The sequence below is a fragment of the Equus caballus genome, chromosome 21 (assembly GCF_041296265.1).
Source record: "Equus caballus isolate H_3958 breed thoroughbred chromosome 21, TB-T2T, whole genome shotgun sequence".
Taxonomy (NCBI): Eukaryota; Metazoa; Chordata; class Mammalia; order Perissodactyla; family Equidae; genus Equus; species Equus caballus.
Genome location: NC_091704.1, coordinates 44,906,492 through 44,923,150, shown reverse-complemented (window position 1 = coordinate 44,923,150; position 16,659 = coordinate 44,906,492). Strand labels below are relative to the sequence as shown.

General features: G+C 43.7%; 1 protein-coding gene across 9 annotated transcripts in view; it reads right to left on the bottom strand.

The window, feature by feature from the left end:
* The window catches only part of PRLR (prolactin receptor), a 155,995-nt gene that overhangs the window by 12,993 nt on the left and 126,343 nt on the right, over positions 1-16,659 (bottom strand). For all 9 annotated transcript variants that reach the window (XM_070246323.1, XM_070246324.1, XM_070246325.1 and 6 more), the window contains 4 exons: positions 8,902-9,014; positions 6,143-6,275; positions 4,559-4,728; positions 863-1,032 (listed from right to left, as the gene is read on the bottom strand). In XM_070246323.1, the coding sequence (XP_070102424.1) occupies positions 863-1,032; positions 4,559-4,728; positions 6,143-6,275; positions 8,902-8,971 (543 nt within the window). In that variant the 5' untranslated portion in view covers positions 8,972-9,014. The remainder of the gene's footprint in view (positions 1-862; positions 1,033-4,558; positions 4,729-6,142; positions 6,276-8,901; positions 9,015-16,659) is intronic.

The following is a 16,659-nucleotide window of genomic DNA, read 5'->3' as shown; positions in this document are numbered from 1 at the left end:
ATGATGCAATATGAAGGATATATCACCTCTGAAGTATTCTTGCCAAAAATTGTTCAGCCTGAATTTAATCTAGTCTTTATATCCAATGCCTGGTTATAGGAAATAAAAGGGCAGAGAAACTAGCTAAATGACCTCACAAAGAACTAATCAGACAAATACAGAAGGTGGGACATTCTATGGGACAAGCGGCGTAGTCTCTTGAGTATGTTGAGACCAAAGGAATATAACTACTAGCCACAATGTGTGGTCCTGGAGTGGATTCTCCTTTGGACAAATTAGCTGTTAAAGATATCTTTTGAAGCAATTGTTGGAATGAAAGTATAAACTGTCTATTAAATGATACTAAGGAATTTTAATTAATTTTCTATGTGTGATCATATTATTTTGGTTGTGTTTGGAAGTGTTCTCTTTTTAAAAGAGACCTGTACTAAAGTACTTAAGAGTAGAATATCATAATGCCTATAATTTACTGTATTATTTCTTTACATTCAAGTATTTCAAAGCAAATAAAAATGCCATTGACTGTGGCCTGGTTACACTGAGATTTTTTCCTCCCACTTACTACCGGTTAAGTATTCTCATAGTGTCTAGATCTAAGACACTTTGAGGGAGGTGGGTTGGAAATCCGGTGAAAGAGGCTGTTCAGTCCAAGGAACTAACCAGCCCTTGGAGAGCTGTGAAGATGAGCCCCCATCAATCCCAAGAGAGGGGAGAATTCCCTTCCACATCTGGGTGGGCCACATCAGCATCAGGAGGGCAACATGGTGACCCAATAATTAGGAGGAATGACTTGTTCTTCGTTGTGAGGGCTTCATCTTTGCCAAGGGACATGGTTCTTTACAAAAGCTTCTAGTTGACTCACCTCCCACTCAGCTGATTTCTCAGGTTTTAATCGAATTTCATACTGGAGTGTGAGCCAACCGGATCTTACATCAACCAGGGTGGGTGGAAACCATCTCATCCACAGATAGGGTTTTTTGTCTTCTGGCTGTTTTAATTCCAAAGTCAGATTCACAGGAGGGTCTGGTTCAACTGCAGATGTGAAAGAAACTCCATATTTAGTAAAAGTGGTCTTTGAACACAGAACTGGATGACTCAGAGGCAGCTCTCTCTACCAGTTCACTCCCCCATGGTTATAGGACACTTTGCACTTGATTATTTGCATTTGATCTGGTTGATCAATTGAGTCTGGATTAGGCTGAAGCAAGTGAGATGCCTAGGGTGCAAAATTTAAGGAGGTACAAATGGCCAACAAGCACATGAAAGGTGCTCAATGCCCTTAGTCACTTGGGAAATGCAAATCAAAACCACAGTGAGATACCATTTCACACCAGCTAGGATGGCTAGAATTCAAAAAAGGAAAAATAAAGAATGTTGGTGAGAATGCTAGAGAAATTGGAACCCTCATACATTGCTGGTGGGAATGTAAAATGGTGCAGGTGCTATGGACAAAAGTTTGGAAGTTATTCAAAAAGTTAAACCATGAATTATCATGTCACACATCAATTTCATTCCTAGGTGTATACCCTCCGAAACTGAAAGGAAGTGTTCAAACAGAGACACATGAATATTCATGGCAAGACTATTCATAATAGTCAATAGGTGATAACAACCCAAATATCCATTGACTGACGAACAGATAAACAATATCCGTATAATGAAAGATTATTCAGCCATAAAAAGGAAGGAGTACTTGCTACATGTACATGATACATGCTACAACATGGATGAATCTTGAGAACATTATCCTAAGTGAAAGAAGCCAGACACGAAAGACCACATACTATATGATTTCATATATATGAAATATCCAGAATGGGCAAATCTATGGAGACAGAAAACAGATTAGGGGCTGCTTTGGGGCTGGGGTAAGGGGGAGAATTCTGAGGAACTGCTTAATGGGTATGAAGTTTCCATTTGGAGTGATAAAAGTGTTCTGGAACTAGATAGTGGTGATGGTTGCATAACATTGTGAATGAACTCATACCACTGAATCGCACAACTTTAAAACAGCTAAAATGGTGAATTTTATGCTATGTGTATTTTACCATAATAAAAAAATATTCAGGAGACACTTGCTCTCAGGTTCCTTCAAGCATAGGTCTGTGAGTACCTCCTTAAGAATGAGATGTCTAGGGCGCTGGCTTGCCTTACTCCAGTAAGTCAGTCTTATTTACTTACTCTCTGACTGGAGTAATTACCTGACTGGAGCAGTGATATTGTCTCTCTTCATTTATTACCTCCTAAAATCAGGCTCCACACCAGGTGGGACACAAGTAAGTGTAACTACAGTGAACTTGGCATTATTATCTATGGCTGCCTAAAAACGAACTTTGGAAAATTTGCCACTAATCCTAATGCTTATATGTTACCAAGTAAATACCTATGAAAGATTATTTTACATGTACTTACTAAACAAACATCAGTTATTTAATATAAGTTTTAAGTTAAACATAATACTGAGGAATGCCTCTGATCAAAAAAGATTTGTACAAAACGGCAAGTAAAACATTTGGGATGAATCCGTTAAAGTAAAGTTTCTCAACCTCAGCATTACTTGTATTTTGGGCCAAATAATTCTTTGTCATGGGAGCTGTCTTATGCATTGTAAGATGCTCAGTGGCATCTTAGGCCTCTACCCATTAGATGCCAGTTATACCCCTACCCTCCTCCCTGGGTTGTGATAATCAAAAGTGTCTCCTGCAGGGGCTGGCTGGCCTCAGGGCCTAGTGGTTAAAGTTCTGTGCACTCTGCTTCTGCGGCCCTGGTTCGTGGGTTTGGAGCCTGGGCGCGGACCTGCTCCACTCATCAGCCATGCTGTGGAGGCATCCCACATACAAAGTAGAGGAAGACTGGCACAGATGTTAGCTCAGGGCAGATCTTCCTTGCAAAAAAAAAAAAAAGTCTCTCCTACCATTGCCAAAGGTCCCGTGGGAGGCAACAGGGCCCCCAGCTGAGAATCACTGCTTTCAAGTGTCTTCAGTATAGCTCAGTATTGCTCAATGGCAACAATGCTGGAATCTATTTCTGAGAGATTATCTGCCAATGTTGTCATTCTGTACTGGAGGTTATCACTGGTTGAGAGTCAAGTGGATAGAAAGTGTATTGCAGTTCACATCGATTTTTAAATGAACTTCCATGGCCTGTCACCAACACTGTATGCTGCAGGGTTATATGTGCGTTCCACGAACGCTTCCTTTATTATTTTGAAAATATGGTCCAACACATTCTTTCACCAGAGACTTTACTTCCAGAGTCAACGTGAGTGTGATCACTCATTGATTTCACTTTTTAAACCCAGCTGGTCTTCAGGGCGCCCATATTTTGTGAGTCACATTCATTATAGCAGTTGCTCATTTCAGAAACTTCTCTTGCATTCACTGTATTGCCCTCAAATACTAAATACTTTAACATTTGAGGGCAAGGCAACTCAAGAAAGAGCCCATGAAAAAGGAATTGTTTGGCATTTAGCATCTTAAAGGCTTCATATCTTAAGTAAATTTATATGACTGGAGTTTATTCTGACTTGTCAGTGGGGTTACCTTTTTGATTTTCTTAAACTAAGATCCAATTCAGTTTCCACCCTCATGCTCATTGCACTGAATTGCTGGTGGGAGAAAATATCCAATTGGGTACCAGGTGGTGTTGGAAGCTTTTCTAGTTTTTAAGGATCAACTACTGATAACATGCCAATGAGATGATATACAAGTGAATACTTGATGGTCCTAGCCTGATTTTCCTTGTTGGGTGGTGTACGTAAATCAGGAAGACGTGGGTGACTTTGAAGCTAATTAGCTACACCCTAGATTATTATACAAGATGAGGCCTGAACCCAGTCTCTTGTCGTAAGATTCTCTTTGTCATCCCAACTAAGCCATACAGGCCACTAAAATTATGCCTGACTGCCCTCCAGGTCAATGTTGAACAGGAGAAGCAAGGAAGAGCTCTCAGGCTGACTTTATTCTACTTTGCTAATGACTTCTCCAAACATTGTATTTGTGGTCTTGGCCTTTAGCCTGCTGCTCAAGCAGCAGTATTTACTCCCCAAATTCTTTATTTTTAAATAATAGCTTCAGTTGCTAAGAAGGCTATGTATTCGGAGAATTGAATTTGGGGCAAAGCAGTTGGAACAATTCCTGTGGGTGTAGAAGCAGTTGAACTCCTTCTAAGAGTTGCTACTCCATGGAGCAGCTGTCTTCCACGGGGAGAGAGAAGAAATCCCAGCTTGCCAAGGGAGAAGGGACATTGGTTGCAGGGGGAGGGCTAGAGGGAAGGATTGTTAAGGGAAGTATAAATAGAACATTCTTTCTGGGTGCAAGAGGATGAGAAGAAGGATCAAGGGAAAGCACAGAAACACAAGGACCCCAAGTGCCAGTCCTACTGTCATGAATGACTTGATAAAAATTGGTGTAACATACTCACTTGACAAGGATATCGTGAATTTTCTCATCTTTCTCTTTGGGAATCCATCCAAAAGCCAAGCAGACTCAACTGAGTTTGACTACTGGTAAATCCATAACGGAGTAACAAACTCCTCACCTACCGCCCTTCCCCTTACCTATATATGTCACGTCCACGTAACGCGGATCCGAGGAACAGCTTCCCATCTGGTTCGTGGCATTTATCGTGATGATGTATATTGTCCATATGGAGGTGTGCTTCTTGTTAAAGTAACAGGAGTTAGGGCCACCGGTTTTGTAGTCCGGACATTCATGGGTGAGTGTCTCTCTGCAACGGGTAATATACTATGTAACAATGAGTAAGAAAGTATAAAAAGAGTCTAGTTTTGTTTTTTTTTTTAATAGATCTATATGGTTGGCTATGGAGGATTCCAAAGGCAGAAAACCAGAGCTGAAGAACAGCGCCCCAAGATTCTGTACCATGTCGGCCCCAAGCTGCTGATGGCAGCTGGGAGGGAGACAGAGAAGAGAGTGCTGGAGAAAGGGGTGGAAGAGTCACTTTAGGGCCTCAGAGACTCTGCCTCTCATCGGCCCTTCCCATCTATAGGTTTCTGTGGGCTTTGTGATATATGCCCCCTGCCAAGAAACACTTGAGCTTCCAATGGTCAAGGCGCCACCATACCCAGGGAACTGTCACTGGGTCATCTCAGAAAACGGGACTTTCTCCTGCACATGTACACTGGGAGGCCATGCACAATACAGCATTTATTACACAAATGTTTTGAATTGTATTTCATTGAAAAAAAGATTAAAGGGGATAAAAACTGATGTTAGCATATTTCAGATCGCACTGAGTCAGCAACAGAATGAAGTGATTGTGACAGGAGATATTTCAGGCCCAAGTGCCTCATTAGGCTGCTGACATTTAGGCTGAGGGGCCTCAACGCCAGACACACCACACTGGTGTGGAGGCTTGTTCCATTTTGGTTACCCGTTTGAGTTCCTGAAATCTGTTTATATAACGCCCCTTTAGGTGCCAGAAGGGATGACAGCTTTGTGTACAACAAAGGGCATTCATTGGGAACTGGGCCAGCTGTTGCTACCAGAAAATATTTTCATCACTGGGGAAGGAGACAGCTCTCCTGGGACTCCCAGGCCTCATTGTGAATATAACAAAGTCCTCGCCCAGAGATGACCTCGTTTAGTCTGCACTGCAACTGTAGCTCCAAATATGCCCTCTGGGAGGTCATGGACCCTGGATCAGCAATTTGTTTTCCTAATAGGGCTCTTTATTTTCTTGGACATGAAACAAGTTTGAAAAGCTAATGTACCATGGTGTCAAGAATTACATGATAGTCCTCTTATGTGCAAAGGTAATGATTACTAAAAAAAAAATTTATAAATGACAGAAGGTTTAGAGATGAGTATCTAAAATTAACTGGCACTTAGGAAACCCTTATATGCGACCTTGGACTGCAACTGAAGCTTGCGACAGGCTATGGGAACATTGCTATATTGTATTGCTGCTGTGGCCCATGAGCTTACTCACCCTGAGAGAGTGCCTCGAGGACATTAACAGGAAAATGTGAGCATGGTGTTCGAGTCCCTTTCCCCAGTGGTATGAACCTTAGTAGTGTTAATCCGGGGAAGTGTGATAATTCTAACTTGGAACCAGGGTTCTTTTGGCCTGAAGAGTGAGAACACTCTTGTGAAGCTTGAGAGGAAAGAAGAGAACTTTTTACCCTTCCTTGTGGTAAGTCAGCGTGTAACTGGTAGGAAGTCCTCCATCGGCCCCAGGCTTCCACCAGCAGGTGAATGTTTCCTTTTCTGGAGAACGACATTTAATGATCTCAGGTTTACCAGGAGGTGACTGTCCTAGAAAAAAGCCAGAAGCCGCTGGAGTCAATATTAAGGTGCATTCCACCATTTGACCATTCTGCTGGTGACAGAAGCAGGTTGGTGAGACCAGGCCAGCAACGAGGTCTCAGGGTGAGTAGGCTGAAGGTGAGGTGCTCAGAAATGCCAGAGTGTCAGCATCAGCCCCACACCTCTGTGGGCTGCCCTTATAATGGAGGACTCAGAGAGAGAGCTTTGTGGTGTTGTGTGTGTGCATGTGTGTGTGTGTGCTTGTGTAATGTGAGATGCAGATCCCAGCAACCTAGGATCAGTGACTAATTGTAAAATTTCAACAAAGAGTGAGCATCAAGAGTGAGATGGATACTATGGATTGAAGAATATGTGGCCCCTCTGTCATCCCACAGAGTCTATAAAGCTGACACCCTCCCACAGCATAAGGGTGACCATAAAACGAATTCTCCCCTGGGTACAAGTGTCATCCTGAGGATGCTTTGCTAATACAATGTTCTCTGGCCCTTCTCCACTCTGTTCGCTAATCTCCATCTTTCTGCCATTCCCACACAGTGAACTCAATCTCTGATCTTTTGTTCTTTCATTGTATCACTGATGCTCCTCCCTCAGCTGCTTCCTGCCCCTCACCCCTTCTCTCGCCTTTTCTTCCATTTTCTTTTCCCTTTTCCTTGATTCCATTCAGCTTTGACCTGTGATCCAGTCTTACCGCTACCTCCCCATTCTCCCACCCACATCTCTGAATCTTGGTTTTCAGTTTCTTTTCTTTTATATCTCCCCCTCTCTCCTTGGGCCTCTAATGTGGTGAGGTGGCAGAGGGCTTCCTTGTAATTTTGTGGCTCTTTTTGGGGTGAGAGGCATGGTAAGAGGCGAGGGAGTGGGTAGCTTCTCTCCTGCTTATGAGCTACCATTATTATCTAAGAGCTGTATCCAATCCCAGCTGGAAGCTAGAAGGTCTGAATGGGGTACATGTGGAAAATACAACATCAAGGGGATCAAATTTATTAGTTGTCCAATCCCCAAAGCTTTTGAAGAGCTGGCCCCCTCTTCTCTCCCTTCTCTGTCAGGTCCAAAGAGGGAAAGAGTGGCCCTGGGAGTTTGCCCTGGGGAGCCCCAACACCTCCATCCACTTAACTCCAGTCGATCATTCATTTGGCTGAACTGGATGCCCCAGCGCTTAGTTCAGGATGTCAGGAGCAGAGAGGAGAGCTTCCAGGTGTCGGTCTCAGCAACTTAGGGGGTTGACTCTGTTTTCTCCCACACTTGACTCTTGACCCCTCATGCTCGCCCCTAGGCCAGAACTTCCAGCTGAGCACCAGATCAGAAAGAGCAAGTTTGGAGGAGAACATGGATGGGAAGGGGGGCATCAGGCAAAACCAGCCAGAAAAACATCATTTAATGGAATGGTATGATGTGATTCACGTGCTGGGGCCAAGGACACCAGGCTGATAATGTCAGCTGGAGCCGAGCTACCCTCCTGCTCCCAGCCCCCTGAAATTAAAGAATTATAGACAACCTTAAAGCTCCATGCCGGCCGGCCTGGGGCTAGCTCTGCTAAGATTTGGAACATTACTTGTCCTCTAGGGAAAATTTCTTCAGGATAATTTCACAGATCGAAGCAATTTTTTTGTTTGTTTTTGTTTTTTGTTGTGGCTGGGGAGGACTGCATGAAGTAGAAAGAAAAGTTTGTCCAAAAAACCCTCCAACCCCTATGGCTCAATAATAAGCACACTCAGAAGCCAATTAAGGTGATTGCTGATGATTCCAGTACTTAACGTTTCCCTGTGGATTATCCTGATCTCTGCTTTCCTTTCTGTCTCTCTGAAAGCTCATCTCTTTCACATTTCACTGGTTATTAGTAGTACATCTAGGAATGTCAGGAGAGGAGGGTAAAGCTGGGAAATTACAATTAGTCAACTGTTTCCTTGGCCCACTTGAGAGGAGACAGTTAAAATTAATGGACTGTCTCTAGCTCATAAAATGCACACAAACAGAGGGACAATCACATAGGCACCATACACATAGGCATACACACGTGTCCACATAGAGCCCACATGACATATACACACACACACAGAACCATACACAGATGCATATGTATAGAAGTACACATTAGTACCCACCCTCTAGTTTAGTTGTGAACCTCACTTCCTCTATGAACACAGATAACAGAATGGGCTGTACCAGTTTCCTACCATGTAACAGCAAGCCCCTATTTCTCTTTAAGGTTTTGCAAAGATTTTTCACAGACATCATTTATTGTGGTGAAGGAAACATCGCTATCCTCACTTTGAAAATGTGGAAACTCAGAGAGATTAGATAAGTGGCTCAAGGTTACACAGGTAGCAACCAACCGAACCTGGACTGAAACTCTGGTCCTGTCATTTGTAGAGCTGTTCCACAGCACTCCCAGAATGAGGATGGAAGTCAGAGCACAGTGACAAGATTTTGCATTCATTGTCTTAATTCTTTTGCATTAATTTTAATGTTAAAAAATGCAAATAATTTAAAAGCAGCAAACGACATGGACATTTTCATGTCTCATAACTGCATTGCAAGAGGACTGTGATGGACTCTCCACCCTCTTGAAAAACACCCCAGAAAATTAAAGACAGCAGGACGATCTCTTACTTACCATTCAGAAGATTGATGTTGAGAAAAAGCAGCAAAATGAAAACAACTGTGGATGCCACATTTTCCTTCATGTTGGCTTCCTTCTCTTTCTACAGGAAAGTTATCAGAGATTCACTGAAAAAGAAGGCATCAGGCAACTTTTTTGAAATGACTATCCAGTCAGGTACATGCACCACTTTATTCTGGGTGTTTGCAACTGATTCTTGCTCCTTGCTTAATGTGAATGACAAAACAGGGGGAAAGGAATGTAGGAAAATGTAACATGGTTGGATGGCTTGGCTCAGAAGCATCGATGCGCACATGCTGGGAAAAATTCCACCACCAGAGGTCATCAGATGACAACGTTCGAGGTCAGCCTTGCAGCAGTGGTCTCCTTTGCACACACCCCAAAGAAGAATTGTTTTCTTTCCACCTTGCAGTCAACAAACAATATATCACCCATTTTCTGTGACATAGATTGTATGTCCTACAAGAGAACTGTTCTCAGGGGCCTTTCATCCACCAGCCGCAAATAAGCCAGGCTGAAAAGTTAGTACACTCAGTGTGACTCCAATCTGGCCTCTTTGATGCTACTAAGTTAGGGGGGCTTCCTCAGGAGGTTCAGGCTGAGAAGTTTCTGGAAGCCTTCTGGGCTATGGAGATGGCCATGAACCACACAGTGAACTCTAGTGAACCTCTTTGTGGTTTGTTCCTTCCCTTTAGAAAGGCCCCATAAACAAGAAATGACAAACTCCAGTAATAATTCAAGTCCCTTGGGTTTGGAATGTTAAGTACATTTTGAACCTGCTGGGGTTTAGAGTTTTGAGCAATTTATTATTAACATTATTTTCACCCTTGGAATCACTTTCAAAGCCTCTAAATATCCTTCTAAGAAAGAAGGATTTTAAAAGACATTTGAAAAAGGCTCATTAGTCTTGTTGGAATCCAAACTCTCAGAAAACAATAGATTTGATGAACTAAGTGAAAATTCTTGGAAACACATGCTTACATTTCCCTTTAAATTTTACGTTTTTTTTTTTTTTTTTAAATCAAGGGAAGGACATCAGGGAGCAAGGCTGCCCATCTTGGGATGTTTGAAATGATGAGTGTTGTTTGATGACACCCAAAAAGACCAACCTTTGCCTATTCCTCCTGGCCAGAGGGCAGTTCTCCATCTGCCATCTGGACACCATCTAATGGACAACTTCTTGAAGGCTTTCTCTACTTGCTCCTATTCCCTCTGAGACAGACTAGAAACTTTAATGACAACGGAGGTTGGGACTCACAGTTGCCATCAAGGACTCTCTTATAATGAGGCTCCTGCTTCAGTAATGTCTCCTGTGAGGAAGCCAGGATGTTGCTCTTCGGGGATCTTCCAGTTGCTCTTCCAGGATTCCTTCCAAACGCCCACCCCTCCCCATCCCCAGGTCACACGTTCTAAACCACTTGCTCCATATAACCCCTTGGACCATCTAATTTAAATCAAATTGTTAAAGGCTCCTAGTGGGTTTAAAGTCATATCCAGCATGATTTTACTATGGGCCAGGCACTGCGTTCAGTATCCCGATCATTGAAATTTCATTCAGCCCCCACAACAGCCCCGTGAGAAGCACAAGCTGTTACCATTCCCTTTTAACAGAGGAGGATGTTGGAGTACAGAGAGATTTAGTAAATTGTCAGCCACGCCATTGGGAGAGAGAAATGTGGCAAACCTTAGAGCATCTGAGAAATCATCCTGATATGTGAGCATTCTGTGATGGATGGGTCAATTATTCCTCCTTCCATGGGGGAGACAGTGGTGACAACAGCAAGTGACCCGAAGTGAGCAGCATGCCAAGCCTTGAGCAGGCATGCAGTCAGAAGAGCCAGGAGTCAGGGCCCAAGGAGGTCACCTCCACCACTCGCCCCATTTATGCCGAGGATCTCAAAGGCTTTGCTCTCACTAACCCAGCTTCCTTAGATACATATAACTCTGGAAGAGGTCTTTGTCCTGAGCGTCTGGTAATGTCATCCTGGCTGCGGGATGGAAATTCCACCCACTGGCTGAAGAAGTTCTATAACATCCTTTTAATGAGACTTCTCTGCTCTTTTGGACATTGCATCAAAATGCTTGAGATCAGCGTGCTATAAATCACACCTTTGGGGCGAGGTCAGATGCTATCCAGACATCTCTTCCAAATCAGGGCTTCACATGTTTTGCAGAAGAAACGTCTGGATGGAGCAGGCTGGGGGCAGGCAGGAGCTGATTTTGTCATCGCTATACTTCCTGGTGTGCCGGTCCAGGCTTCAAGAAACTCTTCTAAACAAAGTTTTCTTATAAAAACTCTTTCAGGAAGTATTTTATGGACTAAAAATAAACCCATTTCCTCTGGGATTGCCTAAGAGATCCTGGAATTTGGTTGCTAGCTCCCATGCACTTTCTGATGCCTTGAAACGCCTGCACCAGGGAATTGGAGGGACTCACGGTGGGGTCGGTGCTGAGTTTAATAATGATTTCCCAGCTCATCCCGTATCTTACTGCCCAGCAGGGCAAATGCAGTGAGGTAAGTAAGCCTTTACAATTACAACTGCACACTCCTAAGGGAGCTATGCTGAACGTTAACCCTGATCACACCTTATGGTTCTTCCCGCACTAGGCACACCTCCCACTGTCCACTGACCTTTTTTTCATGGCTGGTGGACATTAGGCTGGAGATAAATTTGGTATTTGTCTCTCTGAGTCCACTTCCCCATTGCCAGCAGGATCTTGATCACGGGCCCCCCTTATCCACCCAAGTTGGGACTGGAACACCCAAAGAAGGCCCACAGCCTACTTTTATTGATGGTTCTAGTGGCAAATGGCTCCAAATATTTGGAGTCCAATTAGGAAAAAATCAGCCCCACACCTCTGCCTGAGGACAATTATCTTGGCTTCACTCCTCACTAGCTCCCTGGGTGTGACTGTGGTTTAAAAATGCAAGACATGGAACTGAAGAGCAGGGTTGTAGCAAGTCAGCAGCCCCCATGCTTTGCCCAGGACGAGCTGCCTTGGCTTCCTGGCTTCTGAATCCTCAAAGACTCTCCTATCTTTGTGCTCCCTCCATTATCGTATTCAAATATACCTTCCCACCATGTTCTCTCCCACTGTGGTGTGACCTCCACAAAAACCCTCTTCCTCCTCATTTTCTCTGCATCAATGCTGATCCTGTTCAGATTCTCTCTTTCCAGAAGCTTCCCTTTATCACCTTCTTCCATTAAGCCAAGTCTCTTCTACACAGGCCAACAGTTGAGAAAGATGTCTGGCAATTTATGCCCTGGCAGCTTGCTTTTCTGAGAAACAAGAGCCACTCTCCCCAGATGGGAAATCAGGGCCACACTCTCATGGCATGGGCCAATCACACTATCCACAGAGAAAGAGCATGCCATAGGAGAGGAGTCAGTGTGGCCTCCTGAGAGTTAAAAATAACAGATCTGAACTCCCAACACACCACTCCCCACCGTCTACCCACTGGTAGTCTCTATCTGCATATTTTGGCCCACCCAACCCCTGAGACAATTCTGAATGCTGACAATCTCAGTTCTACCATTTTGCGGGATTTACTCCCAAGACCTGGTATCAGAGGATCCTCGAAGTGAGTTCCATCCACCCATCCTACCTCCTCTGTCACTGTTGCTCCAATGTTCCACCGAGATTTTTGACTCAGTTCCCCTGACTCTAGAAATGGACCTAGCACCTACCTAGCTCTTGCAAGCCCAATTCCCAAAGGACAAGAAGGCCCAATCTAAGATTTTGGTTTCTTTATAGACTGTCACACAAATGACATGCACAAATCATAGGTATTCTGCTCAATGAATCATCACAAAGTGAATATGCCCATGTTACAACCAGGTCAAGAAATAGAACACTAATAGCACCCGAGAAATATCCCTAGTGTTCTTCCCAATCTCTACCTACCCCTTCCTAGTGGGAACCACTCTTCTGACTTCTAACACTACAGATTAGTTTTGCCTACTTTTAGACTTTACAGAAACAGAATCATACAATATGCATTTTTTGAGTGTGCGTCCAACTTTGTTCATTCCACGTTGTTGTGTGATTCATCCTTGTTACATGTTGTTGTACAAAATTCATTTTCAATTCGCCTCACTCATCTTCATCCATATTACACTGCACGAAAGACCATAATTTATTTATTAATTCTACTCGATGGACATTTGAGTTATTTCCAGTTTTTGGCAAACTTTGGATTTTGCTAAGACTGATCAAGACTCAGATGGGAGGGAAGCCCTGCACACTTCACAGCCACTTTGCGCTCCTCCCCAGCTTCATTTCTCTACCCTAAATGGATAGGACCTTGCCTGCCATATCTCCTGATTATGAATGCAAATTAAATTTCAAATGCTTTTCTTGTCCTAAACACTCAAAAACTCTCATTTCTTGCAAGCAAATTTTAAATAAAGTCACCCATTGTTTTAAATGTTAGGAACTGTGTTAGGTGCTTCCTTTGGGGTCTGCCAGGCTGAGGTGCTCTACTTGCTGGCTCTCCTTACCTGCTGCTCCACCTGGGTTAGATGGCCTGAGGCTAAAATAACAGGGAGAGAACCTCACATGTATTCTTTGATTTCCAGGAGTCTGGTTTGTCTTTCCAATGTAGAATGCCAACATTTAGTTCAGGAAACAGAGGACACAATCTGCTCAGGGTGGGGAGAGCAGCAGGAAGGATTAGATATTTCACACCAGGCTCAAGATTAAGGCCATTAAACAAGTCAGTGGTCAATGATGGACAAGTGAATCAATGAAGGCTTAAAGGTGAAAAGCAGAACAAGACTCTAAGGTATGGGATGAAACTCTGCACACTGAAGAACTGGGCCTATGCTAGTATTATCAAACACTTGACTTGGAGCCAGCTTAGTTTTCTGTCTTGACAGGGGAATCTTAAGAGGTTTTAAGGAAACATGGCAGCTGCTCTTTAACGCAGACAATGAAAGTTGAGGACGTAGTGCTAAGAGAGCCCTGGCCTGAGGGTGGGGGGATGAAGGTTCTGGTCTTCCTGTGCTGCATGCAAACACATGCCCACAGCAATGACAGCCCAGACAACATACTTACACATTTGTCTGTCAACTTTCCCAGCAGGACCCTTGTTCACATGACAATCCATTATTATTTTTTATCACTGCCATTATCAAATTTATATTTTATTGCTTCTCAAACAGGTTTCTATCTTAGTCCCTGTTTTGAGATACCTTTTGATGGGAAACATCTGGAACTTTCCACAAGGGAATTACTTCTATGTAAAATGTCCATCACATCAGAGCCCAGTAGTTTAGTCAGAACATCATGGCTGTGTGAAAGTTATTAGAAATAGTTTACAGGCTGATATAAAATGATATAAAATGGTTCCACTGAGGGGGGAACTTCTTGAAGACTCTGTGCTCTGTGAAGACTCCTCCAAGAGGAGGGAGTGTGCTGTGCATGATGATGGCCGTGTGCTAGAGGAGGTTGACACTTAGCAGAGACAGCGTTTGTCCAGATTGGAGCTGACTCAGGATTGGTCCCTCATATGGGGACTTCAATGGGAAAACCTCCTGGTTCCCAACCTAAGTGGAGTAAATCATCACACTGTGATGTATGCCCCTTTGCACTGGAGTCACTTTAATAAAACAGAATGCTGAACGCATCCCCTTGATTGGAGGTGTCACTTCCAAATCCGATTACACCAACTCCACTCACTCCCACAGCCTCCCAGCAGCATCTTTGAGCTAAGGGAGGCTTGTTGTCCCTCAGCCTTCTTGGCTTGAAGGCAAGAGGCAAGAATAGGAGCTGGGTGAGTTTCAACTCTCCCCGGCCAGGCCACTCTTCAGACAGATGGTGGCAAATACCCGTTGGCCTGATTTTCAGAGGATCTAGTCCCTCATAAGATCATAAACCAGTTAATACCATTTAAAAACACCCATAAATGGTACATCATGTTTTACAGTTTACAAAGCTGCTCCACAGACATCAGCAGTTTTCAATTCCACATTCACATTAGAACCATGCAGGGAACTTCTTAAAAGTACCAATTCCTATGCCTTGTCCTTAGAGATTTAGATTTATGGCTTCAGGTTTGCGCCCACTGGCACACAGGCATTTTAAAAAATCCCCCCAGATAAGTCCAATGGAAAGCCAGGTTTGGGAACCACTGACTGGCATGATGTTGCCTAATAGAGACAACGCCTCTGCTAGGAGGCTTCATTTGACAGAAAGGGAAACTGAGGCTCAGAGAAGTAAACAGCTCTGTCCACCATCACACAGTGCAGGCAGCACAGCAGAAATTGGAATCCAGTCTTTAGATTCTAAGTTCTGCCTCAAATTAGCAACAATTTCAGAGATACAATGACCAAACTTTTATTTACATGGTGATCTGTAGTTTATAAAGTACTTTCACATCTTGTTTCACATTTTTTTCTTACAATAATCCTGTGCAGTGGACAGGTAAGCCATTATTGTTATAGTAATAATAATTATTACAATTATTTCTACAACTTTATCATTGCTTTCATTTCAAAGATGAGGAAACTGAAGCTCAAAGGGGCAAGTGGTTTTAAACCAACAACCTCACCTAGGAGCCTCCAGGGGGCTCAGAACTGTGTGGTGATCAGACCAGCAAACCCTGGGATAGGACACACTACATGCCAGGCGCTGCTCTGTTAACTCACTTCACCCTCCCAACGAGCCTGAGATGTAGGGACTATTCATATGCCCATTTTACAGATGAGGACCCTGGGACCCCGAGGGGCTCTGTGAGTTGTCTAAGGTCACACGGCACGTAAGCAGTGTATGGAGGGAAAGGAACTCAGCAGTTGGGCTCCTTGTTGTTAACTGCCAAGTGTTCTGCTTTTTTGAAGGCTTCAAAGGAACAATGGACCTTACCCCGTAGGAGCTCCAGATGCACAAAATCCAACTCAACAGTTGGGATCTGTGTCGTTAACCACCACACTTTGTGCTTTTGATGGCTATGGAAGAGCAATGGCCTTTACCTTCCAGGAGCTCCAGATGCACAAAGCCAACCTGGCCATGGCTGGGGTGAAAGGTCAGAGGACCTTGGGGACCTGGGTTCTGAGACCTCTAAGGCAGCCCTCTGCCTGATAAAGGCCTCCCCCAGCACGCTTCCCTACCCAAAGACGGTTCTGATGCGGGGTGCTCTGGGGATCCAGGGAAGGTCCTTTGATCGCAATGAATATTCCTGGGGCACTGTTTCTAGAGTCAGTTCTAGGCACCACCACCCATCCCAGATATAATGGATCAAAAGTTTTGGAGGGTGGGGCCTAGGAAGGGATATTTAAAAAAATTTTTTTAAAAGTTTTATTGAGCTATAATTGACATATAACATTGTATCAGTTTAAGGTATGCATCGCGTTGATTTGATACATTTCTGAATTGCAATATGATTATCACTGTAGCGTTGGCTAACGCCTTTATCACATTACATAATTATCTTTTTTTTTGATGGGAACAATTAAGATCTAGTCTCTTAGCAAGACTGAAGTTTATAAATCAGTTTGGTTGTCTATAATCACTATGCTGTGCATTAGATCTCCAGGACTTGTTTATCGACTAGTTGCAAGTTTGTACTGGAAAGGGCTCTATGAACAAGGACTTAGGCGATTCTTGTGCAAGCTGAAGTTTGAAAGCCCAGCTCTAGCGGGAAGCAGCAGGGAAGGAAGACACTGTGCACGTGGTAGAATTGGCTTCTCCTTCACCGTCTGGGCCTAGAAAGGGCATTTTCCTAAGAGGAAAGACCTGGGCTGGGCATTTCTT